This window comes from Octopus sinensis, linkage group LG3, assembly GCF_006345805.1.
Source record: "Octopus sinensis linkage group LG3, ASM634580v1, whole genome shotgun sequence".
In the NCBI taxonomy this organism is placed as follows: Eukaryota; Metazoa; Mollusca; class Cephalopoda; order Octopoda; family Octopodidae; genus Octopus; species Octopus sinensis.
The window spans coordinates 11,380,395-11,398,164 of record NC_042999.1 but is presented as its reverse complement, the minus strand read 5'-3'; the positions used below and the strand labels follow the sequence as shown (position 1 = coordinate 11,398,164).

The 17,770-nt window shown below is 39.4% G+C and overlaps 2 protein-coding genes across 2 annotated transcripts in view; one reads left to right on the top strand and one right to left on the bottom strand.

Moving 5' to 3' along the window:
• Nucleotides 1–606, top strand: part of LOC115209701 (carnitine O-palmitoyltransferase 2, mitochondrial) — a 44,138-nt gene extending 43,532 nt beyond the window's left edge. Inside the window, exon 16 of the mRNA XM_029778190.2 lies at nucleotides 244–606. Coding sequence (XP_029634050.1) covers nucleotides 244–383 — 140 coding nt within the window. The 3' untranslated portion in view covers nucleotides 384–606. The remainder of the gene's footprint in view (nucleotides 1–243) is intronic.
• Nucleotides 607–2,818: 2,212 nt separating this feature from the next.
• LOC118762710 lies at nucleotides 2,819–16,602 on the bottom strand. Its single transcript, XM_036501684.1, has 4 exons — nucleotides 16,395–16,602; nucleotides 11,599–11,823; nucleotides 7,804–8,198; nucleotides 2,819–3,433 (listed from the first exon to the last, which is right to left on the bottom strand). Exons 1-4 carry the CDS (start codon nucleotides 16,432–16,434, stop codon nucleotides 3,023–3,025), a joined length of 1,071 nt encoding a protein of 356 aa, XP_036357577.1. The 5' UTR covers nucleotides 16,435–16,602; the 3' UTR covers nucleotides 2,819–3,022.
• Nucleotides 16,603–17,770: the final 1,168 nt, after the last annotated feature.

Sequence of the window (17,770 nt, the reverse complement as noted above, 5' to 3'; positions counted from 1 at the left end):
AAAGGCATCCAGCTGTAGAAACACTGCCAGATCAGGCTGGAGCCTGGTGCAGCCTCCTGGTTTCCCAGACCCCGGTCGAACCGTCCAACCTATGCTAGCATGATGATGGCCCGTGAAGTCTGGCGTAGCATGGTAAATTCCATTGTCTCGACCACGGTCGAACAATGATGATGATGATGATGATGATGATGATAGATATAATGTTTCATTTGATATCATTTCCCTTTTTTTGTCTTTGTAAAGGTTACCAAATTGGAGACGAAGCAACTGGTTACATTGTCACTTCTTATAATCCACACAGAAGCGGATCTGATTTCGTCGTAGCGTTAGAAGAAAGCCTTAATGCAATTTATAATATCCTGGAAGGCAGGTCACCTCATTAATGTTGTCTTAATTAAGGAAGAACTATTCATTTACAGTCTCAGTACAGCTGCCATTTTTTACAAGAAAAAAAAAAAATCATTAAAAATGCCAGTAATTCCATCAGGGATGCTAATCATTGTGTAGGATAATCCAATTAATTACTATCAACGAAGAGATTATCTTCAATTTATTTCCAAAGATGAAACAATAACAAAATTAATAAAAGATTTTATTTTTGTCAGATTTTGTCTGTAATGTGTTTTTATTAATGTAATAATCCTTTCTACTCTAGGCACAAGGCCCGAAATTTTAAGGAAAGGGGTTAGTCAATTACATCAACCCCAGTGTGTAACTGGTACTTAATTTATCGGCCCTGACCCCAAAAGGATGAAAGGCAAAGTTGATGTCAGTAGCAGATGAAATACCTATTTCTTTACTACCCACAAAGGGCTAAACACAGAGAGGACAGACAAACGGATTAAGTTGATTATATCGACCCCGAAAGGATGAAAGGCAAAGTGGACCTCGCCGGAATTTGGCAGATGAAATACCGCTAAGCATTTTGCCTGGCGTGCTAACGTTTCTGCCAGCTTGTTGCCTTAATAATAGTAGTTTCAAATTTTGGCACAAAGCCAGCAATTTTAGGGGAGGACTATGTTGATTAGAATGATCCCAGGTTTCAAATGCTACTTATTTTGTAGACCCTGAAAGGCAAAGTCGATGCTGTTGGCATTTGAACTCAGAAGGTAAAGCTCTGGATGACTTGCCACAAACCATTTTGTCTGGCACACTGACAACTCTGCTGTCTCGAGAGTAATAACAATAATTGCTTGTAATATAGGCAGAAGGCCTGAAATTTGAGGGGAGGGGTTAGTCGAAGGCATCAACCCCGCTACTTGACCCATACTTTATTTTGTTGGGTGTGAAAGGCTAAGTTCACCTTGGCAGGATTTTTTGAGCTTAGAACATAAAGAGTCAGAAGAAATACTGCTAAACATTTTGACTGCCGTTCCAATGGATCTGTCAGCTCCCTGCTTCATATCATAATAATAATAATCACCCTTTCTGCTATAGACACAAGATCTGAAACTTTGGGGGAGGGGAACAGTTGATTCCATCAACCCCAATACTCAACTGGTACTTATTTCATCAACCCTGAAAGGATCAAGGGCAGAGTCGACCTCGGCAGAATTTGAACTCAGAACTTAAAGTTGGATGAAATACCATTAAGCATTTCACCCAGCATGCTAACAATTCTGCCAGCTTGTTGTTGTTTATGACGACATCAATGCTTTCTAATTTTAGCACAAGGCCAGCAATTTTGTGGGTGGGGAGGGGAAAGTCAGTTGTGTTTCCCCTCATATACCCAGCTGCTTCTTATTTTATTGGCCCCCAAAAGAATGAAAGGCAGATTTGAACTTAGAATGTTAAGAGTTGGAAAAAATGCTGCCAAGCATTGGGTTCAATGCTCCAAGGATTCAGTAGTTCAGCACCTTGCATCATCATTGAGTGAAAAGAGCAGGGCATGCCATCAAAATAATATTGGGGTACCAATATACAAAGCCCAATCTACCCGTCTGATAAGGGTACACCAGGCACATACATCACAACCACATGTGCATGACATTGTGATCTCATATCAAGCTGAACAGTGCACTATGACCTTGCAGGTGGGGCCCAGTTAGAATTTTCTTTTCAAGTCGAGTAACCCATCCCGGTCAAAAGGTCCTTGAATAAGGTTTGTTTAGGGATGTTGAACGAAACACCCATGTTTCCAAAGGTAAATTATTCAAACCCCAAAGAATTCCTTTCAACACATAGCCATGATGCTCCCCCAGTACTTCTGCTCGTGATCAGAGATGCACATATTGTCAGCCAGTAAGGGACATGCTCAACTGTTTAAGGTCAAACAACTGACAAGCAAATCTGTGGTATTGAGCAGAATATTTGCTGTAGCCCATCTTTTTATATCAAGATAGAACAATGGACATGATAACACTTCCAATCAGTTATGGTCAGAAGCCACACAAGAGCCACTGCCTGGTACTGCATCAGGGCGTTTATTATTATTGTTGTTGTTATTAAGGCAGCGAGCTGGCAGAATCGTTAGCATGCTGGACTAAATACTTAGTGGTATTTTGCTCACCACTCTGTTCTGAGTTCAAATTCTGTTGAGGTCAACTTTATCTTTCATCCTTTCGGTGGGGTGGGGTGGGAGTATGGAATCAAGTACCAGTTGCCTACTGGGGTTGATCTAATCAACCGGCTCCCTCCCCCCAAATTTTAAGCCTTGTACCTATAGTAGAAAGGATTATTGTTGTTATGATATTCATGCTGTGTTTATTAGGATGGAAAATGATTTTCATGAATCATCAATCCTGTTGATCACTTTATTCATTTTAAACTCACTCAACTCTAAAGATTGTAACAAACTGTGATGTTTTGCCAGATTCCCAAGTGATGTATCGGCAAGCATCACTCTTCTCTTGATATTCTTCTTCTTTGGTGATTGAATCAGAAACTTTACACTGAACGTAGCAATATTAAATACTTTTATCTAGAACAGAGAATTAACAATTTCAGCACATCTCTGTCTCATTAGCCATTATCCATAAAGACATATGACTGATGAATTAAACAGTACCAAAGTGCTCTGTCTTCAAATACGCTTTAGAATTAAATTTGAATTTTTACCATTTTTGTTCAGAGGAGGAATATTATGAATGATCACCATAATTTGCCACAAAGCATGAGCAATCAATGGGAATGTGTCTTCTATTAGAGAGAAGCAGTTCTCTATGGAATCGGTTAAATCAGTAATGAAGTTCTGTGATGGCATCAAGTTATGGTCATTGATCACCTCAGCAATACATTCGGCAAGACAACAAAGAATGAAATAGTTGTTTTCAAAGAAGACCGGATCCTGAAGGTTCCTCATATTCAAAGAAAGCTTTTTAATGTAGTTGAAGAATTTGCAGGCATAGTTATATAAAGTGGTCAGAAGCAGTTCTTTGGTTTCATGGCAATGCATGAATTCACTCAACAACTTGATGTAGTCTCTTTTCTTAAGCTACAAAACAAAACAAAAAAACATACAGTTGATAAATAACACATAAACATTTAATAAATATGACATAGATATTTATTTAATAAGTAATATGTCTTATATCTCTGGCTTAGGGTGTTGGACTCATGATCATGGTGTCTTGGCATCACTTACCCATTGCCAAGAAGGCTGAGGGTGTCTTGGCATCACTTACCCATTGCCAAGAAGGCTGAGGGTGTCTTGGCATCACTTACCCATTGCCAAGAAGGCTGAGGGTGTCTTGGCATCACTTACCTATTGCCAAGAAGGCTGAGGGTGTCTTGGCATCACTTACCCATTGCCAAGAAGGCTGAGGGTGTCTTGGCATCACTTACCCATTGCCAAGAAGGCTGAGGGGGTCTTGGCATCACTTACCCATTGCCAAGAAGGCTGAGGGGGTCTTGGCATCACTTACTCATTGCCAAGAAGGCTGTGGGTGTCTTGGCATCACTTACCCATTGCCAAGAAGGCTAAGGGGGTCTTGGCATCACTTACCCATTGCCAAGAAGGCTGAGGGTGTCTTGGCATCACCTTACCCATTGCCAAGAAGGCTGAGGGTGTCTTGGCATCACCTTACCCATTGCCAAGAAGGCTGAGGGTGTCTTGGCATCACTTACCCATTGCCAAGAAGGCTGAGGGGGTCTTGGCATCACTTACCCATTGCCAAGAAGGCTGAGGGGGTCTTGGCATCACTTACTCATTGCCAAGAAGGCTGAGGGTGTCTTGGCATCACTTACCCATTGCCAAGAAGGCTAAGGGGGTCTTGGCATCACTTACCCATTGCCAAGAAGGCTGAGGGTGTCTTGGCATCACCTTACCCATTGCCAAGAAGGCTGAGGGTGTCTTGGCATCACTTACCCATTGCCATGAAGGCTGAGGGTGTCTTGGCATCACTTACCCATTGCCAAGAAGGCTGAGGGTGTCTTGGCATCACTTACCCATTGCCAAGAAGGCTGAGGGTATCTTGGCATCACTTACCAAGTCCTTTGTGAGCCGCTCTCTGGCTATCTATCTGAGGCTTTATATAGCTATGGTAAGACCTCACCTGGAATTTGCATCACCGGTCTGGAACCCCTATCTTGCCCAGGATATTAATTGTCTGGAAGCCATTCAGCAACGTGCAACCAAGAGAATACCCTCCATCAGGCATTTGCCATATTCTGAACGCCTTACTTCCCTGGGCATGGATACATTGAAACTCTGACGTCTGGCAACTGACTTGGCAGACATCCATAAAATTATCAACCATCTTACAAACAATAACTCTGAGAACCTTTTCAAACTCCATCTGTCTAACACCCGTGGACATGTTTACAAAGTCAGAAAACAGCACAGCTCCTTCCATGACTTTCGCAAACATTTTTTCACACTAAGAGTTGCTGAAGTATGGAACAAACTGCTGGCATCAGTTGTTAGTTGTCGGAGCACTGCATCCTTCAAAACTTCCATGCTTTCTGAGATTCGCCAACACTACACCTGATTTTCTCCCCTCCATACACACACGCAAGCATGGATCTGACTCATACACTGTTCACTTTCCAGACATTTGTACATTACTGCATATACTTTATACGCACTTTTTGACAAGCTGTGGTGCACCTGGGCACTGTATACAATAATTTCATTATTATTATTATAAGATTGTGGTTTCAATTCCTGGACTGGGCAATGAATTGTGTTCTTGAGCAAAACACTCCATTTCACGTTGCACCAGTCCACTCAGCTGGCAAAAAAGCATAACCCTGCAATAAATTGGCATCCTCTCCAGGTGGGGAATAGGCTGAGAAACTGGCCCTTATGAGCCTGACATGGCTCAAGAAGGAAACATTTATTTATGTTTTGCATTTAAATGAATCTAGGTGCAGCTATGACTGTGTGGTAAGAAGTCTGCTTCCCAACCACATGGTTTTGGGTTCAGTCCTACTATGAGGCGCCTTGACCAAGTGTCTTCTACTCTAACTCCTGGACCAACCAAAACCATGTGAATAGATTTGGTCAGCAGAAAGAAGCCTACTGCATATATATATATGTGTGTGTGTGTGTTTGTGTTCCCTTGATTTGACATAGGATAATACTTGTAAGTGTCCTCCATTTCCAGTCATGCTTGGAAACAGGCAAGGAATTCAGGACAGGGAGGGTATCTGCCTCAACAAATTCCATCCTGCCCAGGCAAGCATGGAAATGTGGATGTTAAAAGAATGACGATTACATAATAATACATCATCACTTAATGTCGGTTTTCCGTGATGGCATGGTTGGACGGATCAAGAGAAAGTGACGAGTCAGCAATCCTTGCCGTCTGCTTTGACATAGTTTCCGCAACTGGGTACCCTTCCTGTTGCCTACTGCTTCACTAAGTATACTGGGTGCTTTTTACGTGGCACCAGCACTTGCGGGGTCACCGAGTAACTTGCAAGACAAGACCCACCCCGGTAACCGAGTGAGGGGTTTTGTATGGAGGGAAAGAAAAAGGAGTGTTGCATTAGAGGGAAAGCATGGCTGCTTGAGGTGGGGAGAGACAAAGAAGAAAGCAGTGACAGTGTGTGGGGCAGGGGACTGGTGAGCTGGCAAGATCAGAAGAGGAAACTGGTGGATGGGTGAAACGAGTGGGCAGAAATAGAGAGGGTAGAAAAACACATAAATTGTAATTTAGTGTTGAACTACTAAATTATAAAGTTCAAATATATGTGTATGTTCCAATTCTTGCAGGGAACTAAGAATAAATATCTTTTAAGCACCATCAAATCTGGTGTTTAGGGATAGATTCGTGGCATGAAGTGGATAAGAGCTAACTGTTCCTTAGAAAATTACTACTTGTAAATCTCACAACAAGAGATATTCAGCAACAGAACTTTGGAGTAAAGACTGTTTGCCAACATAACATGGCAGTCCTGGTTTAGGACGAATGTTGCTGTAATTTAGCCCCAGGAGACATCGTCTCCAGTTGGCTTTACGACACGATCTGTGTGCTTATATTTTCAAACAAGTGACACAGATTGTGTTGTATAGCCAGCTGGAGATGATGTCTCCTGGGGCTAAATTACAGCAACATTAGTCCTAAACTAGGACTGCCATGTTATGCTGGCAAACAATCTTCCCTCCAGCTAACTGTTCAGTTTTATAGAATGTTAATAATCTGTTGTAGGTAACATTCCCAGGTAATGCAGGACTTATTTTTGGCATTTAAGTGAAAGATTGCAGCAGAAACACAATAAAAAAACCTGCAGAAAATCCCAAGTTTGAAGATCAACATGCCCTTGGCCATGTTTACATGTCCAACACAGATTCTCCTGTAATATTAAATATGGAGCACGGCAGTGAACTGGAAGAAATATTAGCACACCGGGCAAAATGCTGAGTGGTATTTCGTCTGTCTTAACGTTCTGAGTTCAAATTCTGCCAAGGTCGATTTTGCCTTTCATCCTTTCAGGGTTGATAAATTAAATACCAGTTGCGTACTGGGGCCCAGCTAATCGACTGGCCCTCTTCTCCAAAATTTCAGGCCTTGTGCCTAGAGTAGAAAAGAATATTAAATATGGAACTGTAATAGTCCAGCAGATTCTCCTTCCACATAATCAGGTGAGAACTTCTGCGTGGTGAAGAAGGTTGCCTCCCAGTCAGATGGCTTCAGGTTCAGGGCTACTGCACAGCACCTTGGGCAAATTCCTTCTGATTGAATTTGGTCGATGGAAACTTGAAAGAAGCCTGTCTTTAGTTTTTTGCTGCTTTAATGTCTAATTTTCTGTGCAAGCATGGGTTAGATGAATATATTATGGGGTCCTGGGTTCAGTCCCACTGCATGACAGCTGTCTTCTGCTATAGCCCGGGGTCAATCAAAGTCTTGATCCCACATGCTCTATTTTACTGACCCTGAAAGGATGAAAGACAAATGACCTTGGTAGATTTGAACTCAGAAATACTTGGAATGGTAACCATTCTGCCAGTTCACTGCCCTTCTCTCAGGTGTGTTGTTTGTTCCTTCTCGAGCCATGCCTGGCTCATAAGGGCCGGTTTCCCAGTTTCATTGGTGTATAGGTTCCCCACCGGGACAGGACGCTGGTCTGTTGCAGGTGAGCTGCTAGGTGCAGGAGAGAAAGTTGTGGCAAAAGAGTCAGCAGAGGTTTGCCATTATCTTTCTGTCAGAGCCATGTGGAGCTTAGGTGTTTCATTCATAAACACACACATTACCCGGTCTGGGATTCGAACCCGCAATCCCTCAACTGCGAATCTGCTGCTCTAACCACTGGGCCATGTGCCTCCACTCTCTCAGATATAAATAATAAAAATAACAAAGTAATACTGAAAAATGAAAATATTTCAGGAAGAAAAACAAAATCAAAAGATATTCAAAGTACCTGAGTTATTTTGTCATTTAATATCACGGTTTTGATGACTGTATTCTGGAAGTCAGCAGTGAAGGTTTTAAAACTGTTTCTGAGATCTGAATTGTGAGGGGCCAAATCGCAAATTTTCATGGAAGCTTTTAAAGTGGAACTGACACAAGGTAAAGTGATTTTATGTATATCTGTTAAGAGGAAACTATAAATGATCTTGATGCTATCAATCACTGTGTGTTCAATAACTTTGGTGATCTTATGTTGGTCTTGGAGAAGATTTGAAACACTTCTTAAATTAAATGAACTCTGCAGGAAACAGGTATGGTTCGTTAGCATACGATCTAATGAATCTAGCCGATTAGTCAAACATTTTCCAGAAGGTGGAGGTGTTAAGATATTACTAGATTCTGCATCTGAAAGAGAAAAAATGCAATGAATGTGTGAATACATTTGCGCGTCAGTGGATGCGGATGCACACACTGCAATGTGCATGGTTGTCATTGCTATGCACATGCTATTTATGATGCAGGTGTATGTATGTGTCACTCACAAATGTATGAATGCATTTGTATTTATGCTATGTGTATGTGCGTGTACGGATGTGTGGTATGAATAACACCATAGCTATCATCACCATCATCCTTACTTGACACTCAGTTTCCATGGTTTTGACAGGATCGAATGGGAAGGAGGCCTGCATCATCTCGCTCCGTTATCTGCTTTGGTATGATTTCCACAATTGGATGCCCTTCCTAACACCAACCACAGTACAGTGGGTGCTGGTATCATATCACCAGCCCTAGTGGTGACACCTCATAGTCTGCAAGGCGTCCACCACCACTGCCCCCATATTATTATCCTTATTGCTTCTCCAAGCTTACACGGGTGACTGGGTCTTCTCCACCACAAACCAACAAATAACACATTGCCTTGTTATCTCCAGTGAAGGTGCATGGCTCAGTGGTTGGGGCACCAGGCTTACAGTTGTGAGGTTCAATTCCCAGACCAGGCTGTGTGTTGCGTTCTTGAGCAAAACATTTTATTTCATGTTGGTCCAATCCATTCAGTTGTAGAAATGAGTTGTGACATTATTGGTGCCAAGTTGTATCAGCCCCTTTGCCATTCGTTTGGACAAAATCAGTGAAGTGGAAAGAGGACACTGGTACGCATGGGCGACCGCTGCTCTTCCACAAACAACCTTGCCTGGATTTGGGCCTTGGAAGGGAACTTCCTAAGTGCAATCCCAGGATCATTCGCATCCATTCATCTCCTTCATTATATATTCTTATTCTTTTACTTGTTTCAGTCATTTGACTGCAGCCATGCTGGAGCACCACCTTTAGTTGAGCAAATCAACCCCCAGGACTTATTCTTTGTAAGCCTAGTTCTTATTCTCTTGGTCTCTTTTGCCGAACCGCTAAGTTATGGGGATGTAAACAAATCAGCATTGGTTGTCAAGTGATGTTGGGGGGAGGGGTCAAACACACACACACACATATATATATACACACAATGGGCTTCTTTCAGTTTCCGTCTACCAAATCCACTCACAAGGTTTTGGTTGGCCTGAGGCTATAGTAAAAGACACTTGCCCAAGGTGCCATGCAGTGGGACTGAACCCATAACCATGTGGTTGGTAAGCAAGCTACTTACCACACAGTCACTCCTGCACCTATATATAACATCCTCAGATTACTTTATGGCAAGTCTTTCTCGGTCTCCTTATTCTACAGAACTTTGTTGTGTACCTCCCATCCTCCATCCTCCATCCAATTTACTCTCTTGCACAATGTCTATCATCCTTCCAGCATCCACTTTCTCTCTATCTCTCTCTCTCCATTCGCACCATGTCGTTCAGGTACACAACATATCCAGCAGAGTTTAGTCCATCATTTCTTTCTTAGTCTTTATAAACTCCTCTGACATTTAAGGTCCCTGTCTCACTACCCCATAGCACTACAGTTTGTATGCAAGCCTCATTCAATCTGCCATTCAACAGTAAGGGTCAAAGCTTCCAATATGTTCTTAATTATGGCCACTACAGGTTCACAGTATCCACTCAACCCCACTACTAATTAAGAGCTCACCTGGACAGTTGAAGCCAAATATCTTAGCAAAAAGCTAAATTAGAAACTCTTAGTCTGGTTCTCTATTGTTTCTACCAATGACCACACACATCAAACATGATTAGATTCCAGTTTAATGTCTTAATTAGAGATTTTTCCTGTTTCTGTATCATTTTTTGGCACTTTACAATAAACTTCCTCGATCCATAATCAATACATTTGGTTCCCATGTTTTTCCTTTTATGGTAATCAAATTTATGAGACTTTACCAGAAAACATTTTTCTCATCATTGGTCTTCTGTGTCAGCAGTCACATGGACAATTTATCATTTCCTAGTTAAATTTTATGTATGCTTTACTGCCAGAAGTTTTTCCTGTTAGGCGTCCATATCAGTAGTCATGAAGTAATTTTTTGATGTGTGTCAATCTTATCATTGTTTTGCACAATTAGTATTGCATCCATGATTAATCATTTATTCTTGTGAGGAATTTCATACGGTATGTAAGTGTTGGAGGCACAATGGCCCAGTGGTTAGGGCAGCGGACTCGCGGTCGTAGGATTGCGGTTTTGATTCCCAGACTGGGCGTTGTGAGTGTTTATTGAGCGAAAATACCTAAAGCTCCATGAGGCTCCAGGGGGGGGGGGGCGATCCCTGCTGTACACTTTCGCCACAACTTTCTCTGTTGGCCAGCTCGCTTAGCCAGCAGGGTGGCGTCATTTGAAGGCTAAAACAATGCGAAGTGCATTGTGACCAGCGATGTGTAGCAACATCTGATAGCCTGGTTGGTCACGGTGATCACGGTGATGTAAGTGTTGTCTATTAGTATTTTTCTATCAAACTTTGGTGTGTGGTATTGTGTCTCACAATTGCTTCTTGTTGTAAATGCACAGTGAATCTACAAGTGAGTGTTGTACTAGGGTAAAGAGGGTAAAAAAAAGCAGCCCCTTCAATCATGAATGACCATGGGATTGTACCTAGAAAGTTACCCTCCAAGGCACAAGTGCAGGGAATGTTGTTTATGGAAGACCAGCAGTTGCCCATGCATACCAGCCTCCACTCTCCACGCCACTGATGTTATCCGAGAGAAAGGCAAAGGGGCCGATACAACCTGGCACCTGTGACATTGCAGCTTATTTCTACAGGTGAGTGAACTGGAGCAACATGAAATAAAGTGTCTTGCTCAAGAACACAGCACACAGCTCAGTCCAGGAATTGAACTCATTACCTCATAATTGTGAACCTGACACTCTAACCACTGAGTCATGCATCTTCACACAGGCCAATAAATAACAGCCTGAGTGGTTGGTGTTTAGGAAGGGCATCCAGTTGAAAAATTCTGCCAAAACAGACACCGAAGTCTGGTGCAGGCTTCTGCCTGGTTGGCTCTTGTGAAACCGTCCCACCCATGCCAGGATGGAAGGTGGACGTTAAATGATGATGATGATGATATATATATATTTCGTTTTTGAATTTGGTTTGCTTTATGTGAGTTTGTGTGTTGAAGCATATTCTGTTGTGTCTGGGTAAAATTTCCATTAAAGAAGGAAATAAGTGGAAATTTTACTGGTGAATGTGTTAAATTATAGAGTACTAAAAGAGAATGACTTTCCCCAGACACAACACTATATATATATATATGTATTTATTTATACATTGTTTAAATTACAATGTATAATTATTAGCTGTTGTTGCTGCTAATAATTATACATTGATGAAACAAAAAAAAATTTCTTTAATGTTCTTACCCCGAAATATTAAATTACTGGATTCCAGCTGATTAATTAATTGCTGTTGGCAGCTGATTAAATGGTTTCGGTTAGTATCGTAAGAATCATCTGGCAAATGAGAAATCTGTTTTTGGTAGTCCGACATGAGGCCCTCAACATATTGGCTGGTTGGAATCTCCTTAGGTTTGTTTCTCAAAATAGCGAAAGCAATGGCAAGTTTGATTTTAAGGATGTATTGTTGCTCTTGAAAGAATCAGGAAAAACAATTTTTGATAAATAATAATAATAATAATAATAATATTAATTAAAATAAATATATGGAAAGAGAGAGAAATTATGATAAACACAAATTTCTATCATTTGTTCCCTACATATGTTTCCCCATTGTGGTGATTTGTAACCTCTGCTCTGGATGTTTCAGGCGCAAATGGATGCTGAACCATAACAGACCATCAGAGGAACACTTGACTGCATTATGTTACACAGAACGAATGTCTGCTTTGGCATAATTTCTATGGCTGGAAACCCTTCTTAAAACCCACCGCTTTGCAAAGTGTATTGAGTGCTTCTTTTTGGAGAAACCAGCACTTGAGATGATTATGATCACCTCATAACCGACAAGGCTATGGGGCTTAAAACTGACCCAATATCTGAGGAAAATTACAAGTGAGAGACAGAGAGAAATGGACAAGGATTAATGAATTGGAATTTCAAAGTAAAATCCTATTTTTCCTCTTCCATTCACAAAGTCGTTGCTGTTTAAGCCCCAGTTCATCACTTTGGATGAATCACAATTATAATCAACGATGGTTCAAATCTGACCAGCCCACCTTTTTTAATTTTTTTCCCTACACTGAGTTTCTGGGACTGTTTTATCCTATGTGTCCGTTCTAGTGAATCTTTGCAGTATATTCCACCCCCCTCCAGGAAATCATGTCCATAGATACATTTAAAGAGTCACCAGGAGTCGTTATTGAATTGACTGACCAACTGAAAACAAAATAAGAAAAAAAAAGGGAGCTTTCTCATTAAATGTGAATTTATAATAATAATAATAATAATAATAATAATAATAATAATAATAATAATGATATATGATAATAATGATAATAATAATAATAATGATAATAATAATGATAATAATGATAATAATAATAATAATAATAATAATAATAATGATAATAATAATAATAATAATAATAATAATGATAATAATAAAATATAATAATAATGATATAATGATAATAATATAATAATAATGATAATAATAATAATAATAATAATAATAATAATAATGATAATAATGATAATAATGATAATAATAATAATAATAATAATAATAATAATAATATAATAATAATGATAATAATGATATATAATAATAATAATAATAATAATGATAATAATGATAATAATGATAATATAATAATAATAATAATAATGATAATAATGATATAATAATATAATAATAATAATGATAATAATGATAATAATAATAATAATAATGATGATGATGATGATGATGATGATGATGATGATGATGAATGATAATAATAATGATAATAATGAAATAATAATAATAATAATAATAATAATATGATAATAATAATAATAATAATAATAATGATAATATGATATAATATAATAATAATAATATAATAATATATAATAATAATGATAATAATAATAATAATAAGAAAAAAAAAAAAAAAAAAAAAAAAATAAGGAACTGTTGACAATGCATAGAATGCACCACCCTAAGGCAGATACAGAACGACTCTATCTGCCAAAAAAGAGGGAGGCCGTGGTCTTTTGCAACTGGCATAACAATGAAGATTGCTACAATTGGCCTAGACACCTACCTGAAAAACTCTGAGGACTGGATGCTAAAACTTGTCTCAAAACATGAAAACAAGAAAGCATCATACTCAGTCACAAAACAGGCAAAGGAATATCTAAGTGAATTCCGATACAACCAATTTCGGAATTAGAGATAGATATACAAGAAACAAGCACAGAAAAAGCTAGGCGCATGAAAACCTGCCAAAACTGCGGCCTTAGATATTCTGAATAATAAATGGCAAGAAAAACCTCTCTATGGCAAATACCCAAAGAGAGCGAATAATGCAGATATCGACAAAGCCCTGACCCATCAATGGCTAATGGCCTCTGGCTTAAAATCTGAAACAGAGGGGTTTATCATAGCAGCTCAAGATCAATGCCTACCAACAAGAAACTACCAGGCCAACATATTAAAGATCAGAAGCAGTCCAACGTGTCGTGTATGCAAGCAACAAAATGAAACCATTGACCATGTGGTCTCCAAGTGCAGTCTTCTAGCGCCTACAGAGTATCTCAACAGGCACGATAGAGCTGCACATATATTCACTGGGTAATCTGTAAAAACCTGGATTTGCCCCATGAAAAAAACTGGTGGGAACACAAACCACCCCCAGTGCTTGAAAATGACCACATCTCACTTCTCTGGAACTTCACCATTCAAACTGACAGGAAGATAGATGCAAATAGGCCAGACATCATATTGAAAAACTTCAAACAAAGAACATGCCTCCTCATTGATATGACTGTCCCAATCGATATAAACGTATCTGTCAAGACCTACCAAAAACTGAGCAAATATAAAGATCTTGAAATAGAAATCAGCAAAATGTGGAAGCTGAAGACTAAAACAATACCTGTTGTCATAGGTGCCCTGGGAATGATAGCAAAAGGGGCTGATAGCTACCTAACTCAGATACCAGGAAACCCAAAATGGCAGAAGTTCAAAAGATAGCTCATGGGAACTGCTCATATCCTACGCAAAATACTCTCTATGTAATCTCAAGGTTTAAAACAAACATAATTTTCATTTAAAAAAAAATAAAAACCTTTTTTTTTTAGACATTCATTAGTACAATCCCCACACCCCCAAATATATGGCACACTAGGCATAACAACAACATGAACTTCCAACCCTGTTGTCTCTTGAGGTCTCTGGGTGAGACTTGGAGCCAACTTGTACAAATATAAAGCAAAAGTCAAACATAGAATAATAATAATAATAATAATAATAATAATGATAATAATGATAATAATAATAATAATAATAATAAGGCTCTCATGGCTTCTGATCTTAACTGATTGGAAGTGATATCATGTACATTGTTTTGTCTTGGTATAAAAGATGGGCTACAGCAAATATTCTGCTCAATACCACAGATTTGCTTGTCAGTTGTTTGACCTTAACCAGTTGAGCATGTCCCTTAGTGGCTGACGATATGTGCATCTCTGATCACGAGCAGAAGTAGTGGGGGAGCATCATAGCCTTGTGTTGAGAGGGATTCTTTGGGGTTTGAATAATTCACCTCTGGAAACGTGGGTGGTTCTTTCAACATCCTTAAACAACCCTTATTCAGGGACCTTTTGAGCGGGATGGGCTACTCAACCTGAAGAAAATTCTAACTGGGCCCCACCTGCAAGGTCATGTGCTGTTTATCTTGATATGAGATCACCATGTCGCGCACATATGGTTGTGATGCATGTGCCTGGTATACCTTTATCAGACGGGTAGTCATGATGGGTATATTGGGCTTCGTATATTTTACCCCAGTGTCACTTTGAGGGCATGATTGCTCTCTCACTCAATAATAATAATAATAATAATAATTCTTTCTATGGGCACAAGGCCTGAAATTTGGGGAGAGGGGACTAATCGGCCCTAGTGTTCCACTGGTATTTCGTTTATCGAATCCGAAAGGATTAAAGGCAATGTCGACCTCCGCTGAAGAAGAATTTGAACGTAAAGACGGACGAAATAACGCTCAGCATTTTATCCGGCATGCTAACGGGTCTGTCAGATCGTTGCCTTTATAATAATAATGATCCTTTCTACTATAGGCACAAAGTCTAAAATTTGGGAGAAAGGAGTCAGTCGATTACATCGACCTCAGTGTGCATTTTTATTGGCCCCGGAGGTCAAAATGGACCTCGGCGAAATTCGAACTCAGAACTCCACCGAGATCGTAAGCAGGCACAGACTTTAAAGGTTTTTCTCTCGTAATCAAAACATAAATTAAATTCCCGATACAAAATAAAAAAAGATTAATAGACATAAATTCCAGCTGGACCAACACAGAAATGACTGGCACCAGACGACAGGACGTTGCTGGGTCTAACTGCACTTTGGTGCCCCATCACAAATCTGTGCCCTCCTAAAATTCGGAAGTATATATTTATATTAGAGTGAAATTTTTCAAGGGTACGTTTTCGATGGTTTAGATTACAATGATATCAATATAATTTAGGAAATAATATATTTTTTTATGGGGATTTTCGGATCGTTATCTCCGCCCCGACTTTGTGTAACTTTAACATTTTTCACTTCATGATTTCAGATTTATATGTTTGAAACCTCAACATTTTGTAATCCAGATTCTAGAAAAAATACTTCTGAAAAATGCTATTAAAATATATATATATATACGTATATATATTTCATACACACACACACACGTATACACATGTCGGTGTATGTATGTATATCTACATATATATATATACATATATATACATATATATACATATATATATATATATGTACAACATGAACTGGAGAGAAGAAATTAAAAAATTGGAAGTTTTTTTTTTTTTGTGAGGGGAAAAAGACAAGAAATTCTCTCAAAATCAGAAATCCTGTTGAATAAATCACGAAATTATGAGGAGGAGGAAAGAAATACCGAAATTCCTTGCAGTTTTCCTTCCCCGTGGGGCAGGGACAAATATTCCTAAATTTCTCCCCATATATTTAAACATACCCAAGGTTTCAAGTGAAATTTCTGTTTCCATAATTTTCATAAAATATCCAGGGAGAAGACGAAGGAAGATGAAGAAGTATTCTATTGAATGGATGAGCAGAGGAAATGTCGACTTTGACAAAACATATTTGTCGATGAGAAAACAAGCGACACTGTTCTGCTATCTTGAGAAGGGTTGACACGACTTGTGGTGAGGGCGGTGGTGGATCTCCGTCGCTTTCGACGATTACGATTCATTGGTTCGATCAACCGAATTGCCTGCTCCTGAATGACATATAAGTGGCCGAGTATATCTCAGACATTTGTATCCTTAACGTAATTCTCAGGCAAATTCAACGACACAGTGACACGGTCGCTCCTTTTGAATTAAAAAAACACAATCCACCCGACCGGTTTCTGTCTACCCAGATTCACTCGCAAGGAATGGGTCAACCTGAGGATTTAGAGAACTGTTTATTCGAGATGCTATGGGATCGAACCCTGAGCCTTCGAGGTTGTAAAGCAAACTTCTTAATCATTCAGTCGTACTGTATTTACGTTACATAATTAGAAACGGCATTAAACAGTTGTTCTTCCCGAGATATGGACCATGTTATTTCTGATAACTGAAATCATTGAAACAGATCCGGCCTTTCGCCAGAAGTATTACGTCGAGAGGTTCGAGAAACCGTTTTTTTTCTCTCTCTCCCCATTCTTAGGTCTAACCATCTCGAGACATTCGAGGCATCAGCAGTCTTTAAAAACCATGAAGGAATGCAATTTTTCATAAAGACCAAAGGCATAACAATGCAGATTAGGACATAACTACAGATTTCTGCCCACACCCGACTTTGGATGATCATAACTTTCAGAAAAATGGATATTTTTAATGAAATTTCCTAAGAATATGTATTATATCATGTAAATTCCGAATATACAAAACTTTGTTTTAGGAGGGGAGGGGAATTTCGGAAAATTCACCAACGTCTACTTCAATTCATCTTGACTTTCAAGAAAGTTGATATTCTTAAATGATATTTTTTACAAATATACATCGGACTATGTAGATTTCGAGAACATAGGAATTTGGGGGGAAAACAATTGGAGGTTACTTTTGAGGACCGTTCCCCACTCGGGGGTGTTTCGGAACAAGTCTTCAATATTTGTTTCATTTTCTCCGTTTTGTGCGTTTGTGCATCCGTAGATTTCTAGTCCCCCCCCCCACACACACACAAAGGAAAGACTTCCACCCCCGTCTCCCCCTCGTTTTCTCCCAAATTTATTTATTTAAAAAGATTTTTTGCCAAAAATCCCCGTTTTCGGATTCGCAGGTTCTGGAAAATTGCCAAAAGTCGGCATTGTGAACCGCCCCCCCCCCACTTCTTAAATTTTGACTT

Coding starts and splice junctions, on each gene's coding strand:
- LOC118762710 (XM_036501684.1), bottom strand. CDS start 16,434: ATGAAAATTATGGAAACAGAAATTTCACTTGAAACCTTGG. Junction 11,824..16,394: donor AATTTCACTTGAAACCTTGG/GTATGTTTAAAT, acceptor GATTCTTTCAAG/AGCAACAATACATCCTTAAA. Junction 3,434..7,803: donor TAAATGACAAAATAACTCAG/GTACTTTGAATA, acceptor TTTGTTTTGTAG/CTTAAGAAAAGAGACTACAT.